At 37.9% G+C, this 17,823-nt stretch overlaps 1 protein-coding gene across 1 annotated transcript in view; it reads right to left on the bottom strand.

Annotated features, from left to right (window-relative positions):
* The window catches only part of b4galnt4b (beta-1,4-N-acetyl-galactosaminyl transferase 4b), a 117,704-nt gene that overhangs the window by 45,554 nt on the left and 54,327 nt on the right, over positions 1–17,823 (bottom strand). The window contains 1 exon segment of the mRNA XM_051900987.1: positions 3,637–3,735. Coding sequence (XP_051756947.1) covers positions 3,637–3,735 — 99 coding nt within the window.

Genomic DNA, 17,823 nt, shown 5'->3' with positions numbered 1-17,823 from the left:
TTTACAATCCCTTGGTGTTAAAAATTGTTTAGATAAAACGAGATAAAAAAACGGGGCATTTATACCTATAAGCGCCGCGCGGGTCAAATTCACCCGCTATATAATGCCTGTATTTTCGCGCTGTCATTTTCGCGCCCCTTATGTTTAAACATTGTGCATTGCTAAGCAACGCCTTTCACTCACTGAATAAGCGGTTATCGGTTTCATAAATAAAGTCACAATGAGTAAATGCCGGCGATTTATGGATGCCGAAGAGGTATTAGAAGTCCTAAATGCCAGGAGTGATGGAGAGTCTGATGGTGGTGAGATCAGTGATGCGTCCTGGGTTGGCTCAGCATCTGACAGCTCATCTGACAGCGACCCAGAGCCTCCAAGAAAAAATTAAACTGAGTCTGTTCTTCAGGACAGGATTGCTACAATAGTTACAGAGAGTGAGCATCAATAAACTTTGGATGTAAATAATTAAGGTGAAGCTGCGCGCTTGAATTTGTCATCGCATTATACATCCTATGCAGTGTGGTGAATTATTATTGTTCATTATTGTCTATAGGCTATTTTAGTAACTTAAATAACATGGGTTATCTTAATGTATGATTAATTATAATATTACACCACCCAAATATGTATTTACTTCCTTCTAATTCTCATTGTCAGTGCAGACTTGTTTAGCTTGACCGTTATGAAAAGTGATTAGTGTAGCCTGCATAAAAAAAAAAAAAGCCTTGAACATAAAACAACAGAACAACAGGAGTCATTTCATGACTCTAGACACTTCTTTGTGAAGATAGTGACATTATACAGTGAAATAATATGTTCTTTAGCCATATAAAAACAGGTGTAATGTGCGTGGGTAAAATTTACCCGCATGGCGTTTTAGGTATACAGCGACCCCTGGCGGTTCTAGTGTTAAACTGGTCTGGTACAAAACACAAGATCGCAGGTGGCTGCGTGGATGAGCAATACCTGCAAGGTCATAAGTGTCCAGCTGTGGTGAGCCTTCCTTTTCTCCCAGATCTGCACACTGAGGGGGCAGTCTCGTGGAGACACCTATATTCTGTTTGGGTGGTGAATACAGCCTTGAGTTATTCAAATGTAGAGGGGCTGTGTGAGCATGGGTATGGGACGATGCCTCGGGACTAAAGGGAATTTAGCGAGCTATCTCTCCCCAGGGACATCCTCATCATTAAAGGCTCCTGTTTTGCCATCAAAGTCATGTCAAAGGATATCAAGTCTAGTTGGCAGAGCATATGCATATGGTTGTATTGCAAGCCTACCAAGCAGACCTATTGAAAGACCTGGATCAGGGAGAGCAATTATCCCCAAAAGTGGTGGCAGAGCTGCATATGGGCACAGATCTAGCCCTCTGTGCCACCAAGGTGAGGCATATCAGTACAAGGTCCTTTCCCTCTGGCTGTCCCTGTTTCTTTTAGGGATGGTTACTGAAAGCCGGTATATTAAACGGGCCCCGGTGCTAAATTATGAAAGACCACTGTATCATTAAAGGGTTAGTCCACCCAAAAATGAAATTTCTGTCATTTATTACTCACCCTCATGTCGTTCTACACACGCAAGACCTTCGTTCATCTTCAGAACACAAATTAAGATATTTTTGATAAAATCCGATGGCTCAGTGAGGCCTCTATCGCCAGCAAGATAATTAACACTTTCAGATGCCCAGAAAGGTATTTAAAACAGTTAATGTGACTACAGTGGCTCAACCTTAATATTATAAAGCGATAAGAATACTTTTTGTGCACCAAAAAAACGACAATATTTTCAACAATATCTAGTGATGGCCGATTTCACACTTATGACGTAACGAAGCCTCGTTTACTGAAATCACGTGACTTTGGTGCTCCGAACCACTGATTCAATGCCTACATAGCCTAATCAGTGCTGAAGCGCACACATAAAGCTTGCCACAGCGCACCGGCAGAAGTAATGATTACGAATGTGTCTGGGAAAAACAGCAAGGAGATTGCTTTAACATTTTAATAATTAATTGATAAACTATTGTTTTCTGTATTTTTGGCTGCAGTGATGATGCTGACTCGTCATCTCCGCAGTAGTGCACGCACCTATATGCACGATTCAAAAGGTTGACTAACAGTTAGTCGATTAGTCAACTAGATCTATTAGATCTATTAGGGGGCAGCCCTAATAAATAAATAAATAAATAAATAAATAACAAAAAAAAAACAATAAGAATACCATTAAAGTACCGAATCGATAAACAGTATCGGTAAGAGTGGTCAACATTGTTAAAACCTTAACGATACCCATCCCTAGTCTCTTTGCATCTTCACAGTGGTCACCACTTGCCCTGCAAAGGAAAGTGGGCATTTGTATTCTCAATTTTTTCGATGACTGGCTGATTTTAGCTCACTCTTGAGATCTATTGTGCGCACACAGGGACCTGGTGCTCAAACACATCAGCCGATTGGGACTTAAGGTCAACTGGGAAAAGAACAAGCTCTCGCCAGTGCAATGCATCTCTTTTCTTTGACTGCGTGTCTCACAAATGAGTGTGCCCAGTTGGTGCTGAATTGCCTGAAGTTATTCAGGGGGACGACAGCAGTTCCAATGAAACAATTTCAAAGGCTCCTGAGGCATATGGTTTCCTTGGTGGCCGTGATGCCATTCGGGTTAATGCATATGAGACCGCTTCAACACTGGCTTCAGACTCGAGTCACGAGATGGGCATGGAGCTGTGGTATGCATCGCATGGACATCACGTCGGTCTGCCAATGGCGCCTCTCTAACAGACATCTGCAGAGCATCTAGGCAACACCTAATACCTCCACGAGATTTTACAATCTCCAGTTTGAGCCAGTTTTGTCCCATGTGTTGTCAGTTACAAGCAGGTCAACTGCAGGCAACTGGCCGGGTGCTCCAATTGCACACAGTGCCTTTCTCATCCCCTGAGGTGATAACGTGTTCTTTTTGTCCACGTGAGCTCCTGAGTCCGTTGAACCCGAATGCATTTTTACCATTTTCAGAACCCTGCGGCAGTCGAATTTGGAGGAGGAATTCAACTCCAGGCCCAGTATTCGTGATGCATACCCTTTTGGTCAGTCCATATACTGGAGCTAGGTGTCCATATGTAGTTAAACATGATGGTAATCCCATATGATGTACTGTCCATGATACGATTTCCCTGACAGTAAACCCATGTATTCCCCTGGAAAGATCTGTTCCTACAAGGATCCTCCCAGAGAGAGTCTGTAATACTACTAATAGTTGGCTGTTAGTATTAATGCCAGAGTGTGAAAGCTTGATATTCAGGTGTCTGTGGGTGTCTAATTCATTTATATATAAATACAGGATAGCAGGGCTAAGCAGAACTGGCTGGTTCATCATCAATACAGCTCCTGTTGCTCTCTTGTCTTTTTGGCCACCTGTTCATGTAATTTTAGCACGATTCCTGGTGGGATGCAGAGCTATGGGAGGATGAGCCTCCCTAAGGAAATCACACACAATGAGAGAGAGCGAGCGTGAGAGAGAGCGAGCGTGAGAGAGATTCACAGCTATATTGCACACTGTCAGTGTGGTTTTAATAACAAAGTGTATCCTACACATTTCTTTTGTGTAGGAAACTAAAGTGTATGTTTATAACACTATAAAAGCATGTTTTACCTCTGGTTTCCATGGTAACCTGAGGAACTTCTGGCCGAGGAGTCTGTGCATCTCAGCGTTGGCACGGCTCTCCTGAGCAGATTCATTGAGCTCTTCCCTCTGAAACAGCAGGAACAAGGAGTGCTCAGTGACCCTACATAAAAAGTCAGCTCATAGACATTTTTGTGCAACAATCAGCGGCTGTGCTATACTACTAATCATGTAATGCCAAAATACAGTTTTTAGTGCCGCTTCAATCAAGAAATTAAAGACTGAGTAGTCCTTTTTTCCTCAAAAAACCAACCAGATGACATTGAATTGATGAACAATGTCCAATTCTGTTTAGCTTCATTTAAAGGTACACTATGTGACTTTTTTTGTTCAAAATGTACAAAATTTATATGAGTGAGTACATAATGAATCCATCTACCAAACCGTGTTTTTGTCTTATCCTGAATCACTAAGGTACGCCTATAATAAGCGATTATATTTTAGACCCTGCGGGACAACAACTGCTTCGGAGTAGCCCAGTTTCTGCATGACTCGACATATACTGTACATCAACACAGAAAAGTAGATCTGGCTACAATGTTCTTCCACAAGATACATGCAGTTTTGTTTATTACCCACTATAGTTACAGTGTACCATTCACTATTTATCACAATTTGTGTAAATAATATGACATCTGAAAATTTGGAGGACAATTTATTCAGTGTAAAACATTTATTGAATGTTTAATTAAAATGTGGACTTGTATTCTGACTGCAAATCTAAAACTGTTTTAGTGCATGAAACCCTCATTAATATTATTTACAATTATTCATTTATCAGATGCTTTTATTCAAGGCAACTTGCAAGTGAGGAACATCATAAGCATTGAAAGTAGGCTGCAGAAGGGAAAAATATAATTATAAAAAAAATTGTATGATGTGGCTTTAAATATTCAACATTGTTTTACTGCAAAGGCCTGTTTGAATTACAAATCAGATAATCTATGTTTCCTAAATGCAAAATTATATACCACTTTTCTAAAACTAAACACTACTCATCACACAGTCAAAGGAAATATCAGACATCCATAGAAAAATGTTCTATAAATAAGACTGTTTTTACTCTACATTTCTTGCTGGTCTTGAGATTCAGCAGGGCATGTGCAGGTTTTCACTATAATCCCACTCAGTCTTTCTGATCCTCCACATAGAACTGTGAATTAGTCCCTATCAAAACAATGACTAAGTGAAGCAGATGAAGAACTACTCTAGACATTACGCAAAATGTTTCCATCCAGGTGAGAGCCACTACAAATCACATTTAAAATGACTGGAAGAGTTCCAGTACCCAATAACAAGCACAAGCTTCCTTCAAAAGCCCTGTCTGTGAATGAAACTTTGATATTAAGTGCTGAAAGCAGGAAAAGCACTTAAGCTCCTGCTTCTGTCTGTGTCATGTTGAGTGGGTAGGGGTTAATGAATTGCACAACTAAATTTGTAAGTTCATTGATGTCTACAAAAAAGGTTTGATAAACTAAATTGTTGGAATGGGAATCTAATATCTGTACCACAGTACTGGTGAATGAGTTCGCTGAGTTTGCACACTTTGACAGAGGTCACACTGTCTGTTTTGTGCCGTACACAACAGTGCAGGAAACAGAGTATTTTATTTCAGTATTCTGTCTGCATTGCCTTCAAGACAAATTAAAGTCACTTTCAGCTAAACAAAATAATGAAGACAAGCCTAAAAGCGTATCTATCCCAATTAAGCTATGTGCCCCCGTCATGCAGTCCAGAAGGAAGGCTTCATCCCGGCTAATGGTGTCCAAGCAATCAGCCTCCCTGATGTTCTGCAAGCCTAGTGTTACCCACTGCTGTCTATGTGTTTGGTTGATCTGACCCGAACGTGAGACCGAGGGCAGGACTCATAAATTAGCGAGATCTGGATCTCCTCTCCGCTCTCTGACAAGACAGAAATGTTAACCAGATGGCTCCCACAAACACCCTGGAAGCAGAACCTAGGACTATCAGCAAGGTTAATGAATTCTCCTTATTTACATTAGGGGAGGGGAGGGGCAGAAGAGAAAATGCTTATTTATTGTGAGTTATTTATTGTGAGTTTTGACAGACAATATAGGGTGGGTTTAGGGTAATCATCACAATTTTTTTACTCCAAATCTTTTTATTGTTTTTTTTTATGACAATACAGAATGGTACACTGCTGACAAGGTAAAGGGTAAAGGGTAAGACACTGTACATTATTAATCCCTTCCATGATCCCTCCATTCCAACTAACTAAAATGGACAAGATGGAACTGGATTAAATATTTTGACTGTTGTGATCCCAATTGGACCTGTAACACTGCCTGAATCATAATCAAGCACTGTTCGCTGTTGGCCAGAGGAGAACTGGCCCCCCGACTGAGCCTGGTTTCTCCCAAGGTTTTTTTCTCCATTTTTGTCACCTGTTGGTCACCTGATGTCACCTGTTAGAGTTTGGGTTCCTTGCCGCTGTCACCTTTGGCTTATTTGGTTGGAGATCTGGCTGTATTGACACCATTGTATGCAAACAGAACTGAGCTGGAAGATGACATCACTGTTGTCTCCAGTGCTGATATATAGATAAATTACCTAAATTAATAACTATTGATTTTTACAACAGAATGAATCAATACTTAATTTATTTAAGCTGGATAATTACACCATTTTCTTTAAGAGCTGCTGTGCAGCCAAAATTATATACCAGTTATCACTGTAAAGCTGCTTTGACACAATCTGCATTGTAAAAAGCGCTATATAATAAAGGTGGACTTGCCTTGCCTTGACTTGACAAGAAAGAAGTAAATAAAGAGAAAAGGTAAAAGGGGTGGGGGTGGGGGTGGGGGTGGGAGTAATTGTTGGAGATAGGCATGTGAATAGAGCCTCTATGCAAACCATAAATGTTTCCTAAATTGAACCCAGATTTTGATGGAACTGGTGACTACAGGATTACTTGAGTCCCTGCTTAGAACTAAAAAAAAGTTGAGAACAAACAAGAGAACAAACAATAAAGAGTACCCTTCGACAAAGTTTCTGTATGCATTCATAGTGGACAGTTGTCAGAGTAGCTCTCCCTGTTCCAAAAGAGAAGTTTTATTAATGTAAGGAAATGTAAAGTAAAGAAATTTAGGCAGAATAACCATTTTGACCAAGTTAATTAATGCGACCTACATTAGATACAAGCAGAGAGGCCCACATACACACATCCAGGTTGGATTTATCCATGAGTGGTTGAAAATTGTTCACAAATAAAGTATTGTAAGAATTTATAAAGACCCCCAGGTATTTGAAACTGTCAGAAGCTGTCTTGAAGGTGATTGTTGTTTAGTTTCAGAGTTAAAAAAAAAAAAATAAAAAAAAAAGTCCTTTTTTTGTAGATTTAACTTGTAGGCTGATAATTCTATCCCTAACTATCACATGGGTGGGATCTTTATCCTTTTTAAGGAGCAATGAAATAGATGCCTCAGATAAAGTAGTTGGAAGGCAGCCCGCTTAAAAGAGTCATTATAAAGCTTTGCTAAGGTAGGAACTAGAGGGGAAGCAAACACTTTATAAAAGTCAACGGTCAGGGCCTGGAGAGTTTCCCAATTGCATGGATATAATCGATACCTGTACAGCAATATTAACAATTCTGAAGGGTTAAAGGGTACATAACACACAGTTTCAGCCAATCTCATGTTAATCTTGAGTACCTATAGAGCAGTATATCATCCTTCATATCTCCGAAAAATCATTAGTTTTATCAGATTTATAAAAGAAAGGTATGCTGTACCGAGTCTTTCCGAAAACAGCCGAGCTCCTGGAGGTGTGCCGTGGGCGAAGCTAAAGAGTGACGAGCACGCACAGCTTTTGCGTAGCGAAGCTATCAATGGTCAGCTAAACAAATGTATTTAAACACACAATACACCATTGCATTATCCCTGGATAACTTTTGATTCATTATACGTTTGTGTTGTTTACATTATATGCACTTACTCACCGACTGCCAACAAAACATACATTTGATGCAGTTTTACTCACTACCTGCGGTTCCGACTCATGATCGGGATCATTATTATCGCTGTGACCGCTCCATCTTTCAGTTTCAGATGATCTGTAAATCCAGCATCGAACTGGGCCTTGTTGATAAAACCATACCGCCGATCTTAAGGGCTTGAGCAGCCATGGAAAACACAAGATATTCTCCATTCATTTTAACCAATAAAAAAGTGATTGCAACTTTCAGACACGACTTTATTCTTATTTTGATAGTTAATTTAAGGCGGTTTCTATGGTTATTTTAATGACAAATGTCACAAGCATATCAATGTAATGCATGAGCACAAATCTCTCAGCTCCACTTAACGCTGGGTTCTTTGGGAAGCAAGGTTATCTTTCCCTCACAACCAAAAACACACGTCTTTGGCGACATTGTTGATTTCGTTGTCTAAAAAACAAAGTGATAAATCTTAAGTCCTGTGCATCGCTGCCGATGACTTCCGTAACCCAAACGAAGCACGTTGATGGGTGTGCTCTTGCTCTGGTTGATGTCTGTGCGTGCACTCTTCCTCTTCCGGGAGAAGTGCCCATAAAAGGAATTCCACCCTTTATTACGCAATATAGGGCCATACTCAGAAAAAAACTCTCCGAAACATCTGAAGGAGGCAATCTGAAGGAGTGTTTTTGGCACAAATACTCCGTCATACGTCCAACTCGTTTTTTGAAACTTTGGCCATGTTTAGCAAGATAATCCAACTCTTTAACAGTGTAAATAAGTCAGAATGCATGAAATAGCATTAGACCCCCCCTTTAAAGAGGCATGATGTTGCTGGACTGGTAGGAAGCATTCTGGATCCAAGTAGAAGAGAGGAACTGACAAAACATATGGAATGAAAGATAAAAGGAAAAAAGACAAAAAGAAAAAGGAATAGAGACAGACCCCCATTCTCCCGCCCACCCTCACAACTGACTTGCCTGAGCACTTAGGCTTGACTTCTATTAGCAATTCCATCTTTCTAGATCTCATTTCCCTGTTTCAATAGTAAGCCCTACAAAAACTGAACATGGACACAGCCTGGCAATCGCTGCCATGTTAAGCTCGCTAGAAGCATCCTTGATGGAGACCATTTTTGATTCTTTTTTGTTCTGCTTAGCTGACTTTACTACTCATGACAATTTGTCTGTCTTGTAGTGTTGTCAAAAGTACCAACTTCGGTACCAAGTCGGTACTGAAATTTTAAAAATGTGATGATACCAGCATTTCCCCCTAGCATTTTGAGCCTTGTTGAGCGGAATCTTAAACACCTCTGATTGGCCATTGTGTTCACGTACTCAACAGATATGTCTGTGATTGGCTACAATGATAAACATTCTTTGACTCTCTTCACCCAGCACTTACACAGATACACACTGGAGCATTTGAAAGCAGGCATCTATCAACAGATCTCTAATATATCCACTGATAGACGGATCCACTGATAGACACCTGCTTTCAAACGCTCCCATGTGTTTCTGTCCAAGTGCTCTGTGAAGAGCGTCAAAGATGTCTATTTACAACATGTTTTTGAAGCGTTGACCATTGCAGCCAATCACAGACATATCTGTTGAGCTCAACAGAGCTCAAAATACTAGGGGGAAATGCTGGTATCGTCACATTTTTTAAATTTTAAAATTGAATTGGTACTGAAGTCGGTACTTTTGACAACACTACCGTCTTTAGATTAAATAGCTGAGTAAATGGGCTTAAAATGTTAGGTTAAACTTAAAGGCATAGGAACAAGGGCCAAACATGTCTACTCCACTAGCCCTCTTTACCAGGAGCCTCCATCATAAATTTTTTGTCTGGGGACTGTACACATAAAGATGTTCATCCATAAGAGACAATGTTCCTGCCATTAATCAAAGGGACATAGAAGCAGACAAACTGACAGTGGGAGCATGACTAACCCTGCTACAAAAGAGTCCACATATGAGGATAATAGGAAGAGGACAGAGACTCACAGGACAGAAACTAAAAAGAAAGATGGACATATAATTGGGAAACTCTTTAAATGCCCCTTCCTAATGTTCTGTGGTTAAACTTTGTCCTACTTGTTGTGACAATTTGACAAAGAATTTTTTTAACAAAGCTGAGCAGACAGAAAAACTAAAGAAAACACACTATGATAACGAGTATGTCTATAACGAGCAAACAAGACAAAAATTAGAGTAGCCTTTGTTAAAGGTAGATCACCATTTAAAAGTTTAGGGTCAATAGGGTCAAAATAATAAATAATAATTTAAAACAATTAGCAATATATCTGCTTTTGATTTTGGTTAAAGATGCAACAGTCATTCTTAACATGAAAAAAAATAAAAAAATCTGCTCCACTACCGATGCCACATGCTTTTAAAGTCATCTTTGTTTGTGATAGCTAAAACAATTCAGCCATCACATCTACATACTACATTTAAAATGATTTCATAACTTTGTGAAAAACTTTTCATATCTCCAAATAATAATAATAACAATAATTGCTAAAACACATTTGTTCAGCCCTGTGAAAACTGGTCTAAAACTGTGACAGATCCTGAGTGCAAAGCAACATAGGGGTTTAGAAATGAGAGTCTATAAATAAACAGGTACGGCTGGCTTTGCCTATAGTCATGGTGGTGTACAGGGAGTCTATTCTGATCTCACCTTTTAATGTTATTCCATCTTTCATTTGAACTCTCTTGCAGCCTGAAGGCTTTCACCCCACTCAGCATGCCAATACATTGATCTATCCCCAGATCACAAAAGAGGGACTGTAGGATGAAGATGAAAATCTCTCACCCTACAATGGTTTGCATCTTGATAACTGATATCAATGTACTGTTAATATATTCTTTCAATTCTGTCAATTCTTCTTTCAAAACATGTTTTTGTCTGATTCACTATGGTAAGCCTATTATAAGTTCTGTTTTAGACCTGTTGGAATGTCATGTATAGGTGGTTGTAGTAACTGCACCATGGAGGAGTATAAACGAACACTTTAACCGTAACACACAGGACCTCGACAGGAAAACAGAATAGCACAACCACTTAAACTAAAACGACAAGGAACAATGAACAGAGGAAATTTTGTCATATCCATAAATGGATAAAAGTTGCTCCGGCTACTTTGATGCGTGTATGGTATGGGAGTGGCATTTAGTTGTCACAACGAGCGAGAAAGTTTGACATGGAGCATGCTAGGGCTGGGCGATTTTTCCGATTTTTTCGATTAATTTGAATTTAATGTTTTGCCTCAATTTTATTATTTTTTAAATCAAGAAATTGCAATTTTGAATAAAAATGTTAGCAAGCGTTACAATTAGACATGTCGACAATACAGCAATGATAACCGTATTAGGAGAAGAAAATGATCTAACCTTGATGGCGCCGGCGCACCTGTTAACCGCTCTCATGTGACGCTCTATGAACGTAGAACAGCGCAATGGAATGCAAAAACCTGTAAAGGACTACTGCTGTATGTTTGATATTTCATGTTTGCATGATGGTGACAGGCTGAAAGCTGCTGTTGTTTTTAAAAAGCATTTGCTGTTAATAATAGCCTTTTACTGGTGTTATTTATTGCTATTACTTTTTGGCTAAGAAATATTTAGCATTTTCTTATTTTATATTATTTCTGAGTATATAGGATGTGTTTAAGATAAGTTTGTACAACATTTGCCTTCATATTTCAGGCATGTTTTCTGCAAAGATATTTAATAAATTGTTTTACATTTACACCATGTTGATCAATTCATGTGTGGTGCACTTGGATTGGAACTTTTTTTTTAACCAGATTGTTAATAAAGAGAATGTTACTTAAATCATATTGTAGTTCAATTTTTAAGTTGACTAGTTAAACAGTAAGATTTCTTAAGAAACAGTAAGAAAAAAAAAAAAAAAAAAAAAAAAAAACCTCTGGGTAATCACTCATTTAAAAAAAAAAAAAAAAAAAAAACACTAAACAAAGGAGAGTCTACTGCCAAAAATAGAATGCGACAGAGCTCGTAACAAAACAACACTGGATTGGCTTTTCTGAGATGGGGAGAACTGGGGCGAATGCACATGCCAGGGTTCACCTCTTTGTGCCTCCACACACACAAACAAAAAATTTCTTTTCTGGCCTGGATCACACAACTCAACCTGTCAGTCTTCAAGCACTAGATTAACAGCAGACTCACTGTAGCACTAGAACTACTTAAATATATTCTGAGTACAGCCCTGTGAAATCTCTCTCACCTGAGAGACTTATATCCACTTGTAGGATTTTGATCTAAAAATACTAATATATATTTATAGAATAAAATAATGATGCCTGAATTTTCACAGGAAATGTGAAAACTGTGAAAATTGTTTGTAGTTATAATGGGAAATGAATCTAAAACTGATATAGTAAAAACCTGTTATTTGTATTTGTATTTGTATTTATTATTTATAAAGCACATTTCAATACAACCAAAGTTGTCCAAAGTGCTGTACATTAAAAATAAAGAAACACAAGGCCCAATTAATATAAAGCATGCAAAACATAGAACACATACAGATTTAGGAATTAATCACCCGAAAATGTAAAAGCCATAGTAAGTAGATGGGCTTTTAGAAAGGATTTAAAGCTAGAAATTGTCTGAGCGGATCTAATAGAAAAGGGCAGTGAGTTCCATAACTTTGGAGCAGCTACTGAGAAAGCCCGATCTCCTCGTAGTTTTAGTCTAGATCTGGGAACCACTAGAAGAAGCTAATAGAGGAATATCGGTTCACTACAGTCTCCAGATACTTTGGTGCCAGCCCATTCAGAGATTTAAAAACAAACAATAAAAGTTTATATTCAATTCGGAAATGGACCAGCAACCATTTAAGTGACAATAAAATAGGAGTGATAGGATCACGCTTTCAGGTGCCTGTTAGCAATCTCGCAGCTGCATTTTGGACTGTCTGTAGGCGCGGCAGGTCTTTCTGGCTAACTCCTATGTAAAGAGAATTACAATAATCTAAACGTGAGAACACAAGAGCATGAACAACTATTTCTAAATCTCTAAAAGAAAGAAAGGGCTTGGACAATTGTAAGTAACCTTAGATTTTGCTTTTGCTTTAGTTTTGATTTCATACATTGTCTTTATAACTAACATGTATTAAACTGAATGCTGAGAATATAAATGTTCTAAGCAAACATACCATCCCTCTACGGACACACTGAAGCTCAAGTCACCATTGGCTAGTAATTTTTTACTTTACTTGCCAGACTTTTTTACATGAAATGCAAGAACAATGCAAATGAAAATAAATAAATAAATAAATATAATAATATATATATATATATATATATATATATATATATATATAAATAAATAAATGTAAAATATAAAATATAAATTATAAATTTCAAACACTATTAAAGTCAAGTAAACAGCCTGTAATAAAATATGAACAAATAATTCAACTACAAGCAATAGCACAAATAAACACAATAGAATAAAGATGCAAATTAAATAAACAGTGCTTTTTTTTCAGGTAGATCTAACAGAAAGCGTGTGTAAGAGAAAGCAACAGAGGGCGCTCTCATACGTTGGCCAAGAGAGCTCAACGCGCTGCAACTGAAGAAAACATGCAAACAGAAAAAACACCAGTAAATTAAGAAAACATCTTCATCAGTTTGAAACACATGTGCTGCAAATAATCACAATGCAACCAAATACATAAGCGCTGCAAAAGTTCACAACACAACCAGATCCATTAATGCACTGCAAATAGCACAGACGACAACGGAAATGTTTCAAAGGGACCCCAACAAGTGACGAACCTGGCAGGGACATGCTTATTGTTCAGTGAACTCTACAGTGGTGTTGTCAATGACCTGAAAGGTGAGTTTTTTTTTTTTTGTTTGTTTCAACATCCTCATTATATGTGCGTTGTGAGTATTTGCAGCGTGTTTCTGTATTTGGTTGCGTTGTGAACTTTTGTAGCACATGTTGTCAAACTTTTGAAGATGTTTTCTTAATTTGCTGGTGTTTTTTCTATTTGCATGTGTTTTCTTCAGTTGCAGTGCTTAGAGCTCACTCGGCCACCATACTCTCAGCCAAGCGATGGTGTGTAAAGCTCAGCAGGCAGTGAAATTATATCTGCGGTAAACTTATTTTTTGCCTCTAACTCAATTACAGGCGACTGTAATTGACTAGCCATTGGCTAATTAAAGACATTTTTCAGTCGCCTCTCGTGAAATTTGGTCGCACATGCGAGTGATTTACTAGCATTGTAGAGGGTTGCATACAGTAAGCAATCATCCCTTTGGGTCACCACTTTCATCCAAATGCTCACAATAATAAAGATGCTAGACCAAGAAGTAGGACTTCACAGCAAGTACATTTCTGTGTGAATAGTGCTGGTCTTCATATCATCCTCAGCAAGGATCCAAAGAAGAAGAAAAAAAAATCTATCAAGGATATATCTGTTGAGACATCTCTCACACCCTAAAATTCCTCTTCAGGGCTCTGGCAAACTCTAAGACATAACTGTGAGATTCGTATCTTTTGTGTTATTCCAGTGGGTTCAGCAAGGTGTGTTGTGGGAGCTTTTCAAAGTGGGATTTCTGTAAGCTTGTCAACAAAAGTTCTACTAAGCCTGTCTAGATCAAACTCTAACCCCTTATACCACCAGAACATGAGGAAAGAGGACCGCAAAGACCCATCAGGCACTGAGATTACCACCTGCAGAAACTAATTCAGGCTCCTCCTGCGGTATGCTCAGGCTGACTTTAACAAGTGCGCTAGAAGTTTTTTTATGCACCAAGAAGGAAATAACATTTTCAAAAGGCTGAAAATGGCACAACATACATGATAAGCAAATATACTACGGTCAAAATTCACATTTGTTAGAAATTCACATTTCTAACGAACAAATATGATTTAAAAATGACTTGAGGGTTTAAAAGAGCAAAGCTAAAGCCAAGACTTATTTGTGGCCCTAGGCAGAGCAGTACACAGCAAGGAGTGGGATTAATCATGGTTAGAAAATCAATCATGGGTGCAGAAGACTAGTAAAAATCAATGTGACAAATGTCCCTGATGACATTCTTCAGGAGAGGACAGAACGTTATAAACTACTGAAAGACAAAATGACCATAAAGGACTAGAGTCAAAACATACAAATCCCCCCACACACTAACACATTTATTTCTACCTCATTCCTTCTAAATTTGTCTCTTTTGAATGTTTCTCTTTTGAGGTTAAACAAATCACAAAAACCCAGCTCAATACTCAGGTTCAGCTGTCCCAGATATTTCCCACTGGCATCTCCTTTGCTCCTCCCAAAATTAGTTTTGTAACTCTCTGTTGTGACTGCTGCTATCCCAGCCATGTGTTCTTCTGGAGCGAGCAGATCAGCTAATGGTGGCATCCAGATGGGCAGATTTAAATTCACCTACTGCTGCTGTGTACAAGGCGCTTCACCCACATTTTCCTCCTTGTAATCAGCCTAAATATCACTGAATTAAATTTCAAGATATGGAGTTACACTTCAGTATTGCATTTTGAAATTAAAACTGTAAAATGTAAATTTTGTTCACTTGCTGAAGCTTTGTTGCCATCCTCTGCCTAGCCTAACAAAGAAGTGCATCTGTGAACATGGCAAGCACATGTAGTTAGCATGTCAAAGCTACAGGGGCAGACAGTAAGCTGACAGCTAAGAGACTAAGCTAAAATCATCCTGCAGGAAGGCACAAATGTTGCTGGAGGATGATTTGTACACACTGGGTATATATGCCACACAGAGAAAAAAAAAAAAAAAAAATAAATAAATATATATATATATATATATATATATATATATAATTCATCGTTTCCCATGCCAGAGTGGGTATAAAGAACAGGCTGAGTAGTACTTTTTCCTCCAGGGCTCATAAAAGCCTCACTATGATTAAAATTATCTTAGTGCTGACAAAGATACACAGAGCTCTTAAATCAGGTTAAACCTCCAAAGCCACTTCAAACAACCACTTTCTTTATTCCTTCATGTCCATTTGTCCAAATCGTATGCTAGCACATAGGACAAACATTTAGGGTTTACATTAAAAAGGGTTATGAGTTAACTCATAACTCTTTCCTGTAAACCCTTACTTAATGAGCACAGAGATGTCTGGGTAGGCTATATCAAAGAGCTCATTATTTAAAAAAAAAAAACAAAAAAAAAAAAAAAAAAAAACAATAGCCGTTTATTTATGTCACTGCTCAGCAAAGCCACATTTAACAGCCACAGTTAAATCACAAATTAACTTTTTCAGATTTGATATGTTACTACAGCAAAACAGTGATCATTTTTAGTAATGCTGATGATAGTAATTTATATTGTTTGTAATTCAGCTTTGATGCATGGCAGCAGTGTCACTTAATCTGCTTGTCATTGCTGTTTATAATGCCGAGCCTCTCCAACCATTATAATAATATAAATACAACATTTAGATGGGCATGCTGGGTACAACCAGAGTACACTGACATAAAACAAAACTACAGTTGCTTCAATGGAAAGCATATTTACACTGTCTAAAAAGTTCACTATCCTCTATGTACAATAGTGCACTATATGCAATTTTCCATATAGAAAATATTAAATGTATGAGCAAGTGACCAATTTCAGTCTTTTATAGTCTAGGACAGTGGTTCTCAAACCTGTCCTGGAGTACCACCAGCCATGCACATTTTGTATGTCTCCCTATATCTGACACACCCATTACAGGTTTTGCAGTCTCTACTAATAAGTTCATGAGTTTAATCAGGTGTGATAGATGAGGGAGACATACTGTACAAAATGTGCAGGGCTGGTGGTCCTCCAGGACAGGTTTGAGAACCACTGGTCTAGGTGGTGGGAGCTTCAGATTCTACAGTCTTGATTAGACAGAAAATCTGATGACCCATCTAACAAAAATATATTCTAAGAATGCTTTGCTAATGTTGACATTAAGTTATGAATGTTTAAATGTTTTAAAAACGTTTTTCTTGGTTATGTGAACTAGGGTTGTGCAGTGATGGCTGACCGACATCACGATGGAGAGACATCATCGTGATGCCACGCCCTCGCCCCGCTCCGCTGTGAGTCTTGCGAGTAGACACCATAGACTGTAAAAAAAATACACACACTAATCCTAGTCTCTTCTATAGACTATAGTTAACCTAAAGTCTTTGCAGGAATTGCTCTGTAAATTAAATTGAGAATATAACTAATGCAAAAATTGCCATATAGGTGAAGTAGTACCCTTTTTAACAACCAATACCAACGCTATTCTATCAACTCTTTAAGTGGAAGGACGCTACTTTTTTTTCCCCTCACGTGCAACCTATTGGAAAGCCCGGATGACGAAATTATAGTTTTTAAGAAGAAAAAAATATTTATGTAAAGAGATATATTAAAATAAAAAGTTCTTAAAAGTGCACAACTCTTCTTAAGTGGAAGAAAGCTACTTTTTCCCCTTACGTGCAACCTATTGGAAAGCCTGGATGAGTCATTAGTTGGGTTAGTAAAATAACGAAATTATAGCTTTTAAGTAGAAAACAGTATTTATGTAAAGAAATATATTAAAATAAAAAGTGCACAACTCTTCTTAAGTGGAAGGAAGCTACTTTTTCCCCCCTCACGTGCAACCTATTGGAAAGCGCGGATGAGTCATTAGTTGGGAAATAAAATAAATAAAGTAATATAATATAAGTAAAATAACGAATAATAATTATATAATAACGAAAAATTAAAATAATTAAAATAATCCCTTATGTGAACGTTAAGGGAACTTTCCATTTTGCAAACATTATGGGAATGTTACTTTTGAATGTTCTCTGAACATTCTAAAACAAGTAGTAACATTTAAAACGTCCAACTACAACATTTCAGGAAAAAAAGTTCCATATTAATTCATGTATAAATAATGTTTTTGTGCTACTGTTTTAAGAACATTATTTAAACTTTAAACAAATGTTCTATTAATGTTAATGGAAGAACGTTTGTTCATAACTTTGAGAAAACCTTGCCAGAATGTTAGCCAAAATTCTGAGAATGTTCCTTGTTTCCTGGGGAGAAGCTGAGAATGATGTTTATTTCATCAGAAATATTGATTCGTATTGGCGGTAGAAATAGACTGTAAATTTTGAATGCATATATCTTCTAAACATGAATTTTGACATTGTTTTGGAGCTCACTAGCTTCTGATT

This window comes from Ctenopharyngodon idella, chromosome 7 (genome assembly GCF_019924925.1).
Source record: "Ctenopharyngodon idella isolate HZGC_01 chromosome 7, HZGC01, whole genome shotgun sequence".
NCBI classification, from domain to species: Eukaryota; Metazoa; Chordata; class Actinopteri; order Cypriniformes; family Xenocyprididae; genus Ctenopharyngodon; species Ctenopharyngodon idella.
Note: the sequence above shows the minus strand (reverse complement) of the source record. Positions and strands in the feature narration are given on the sequence as shown.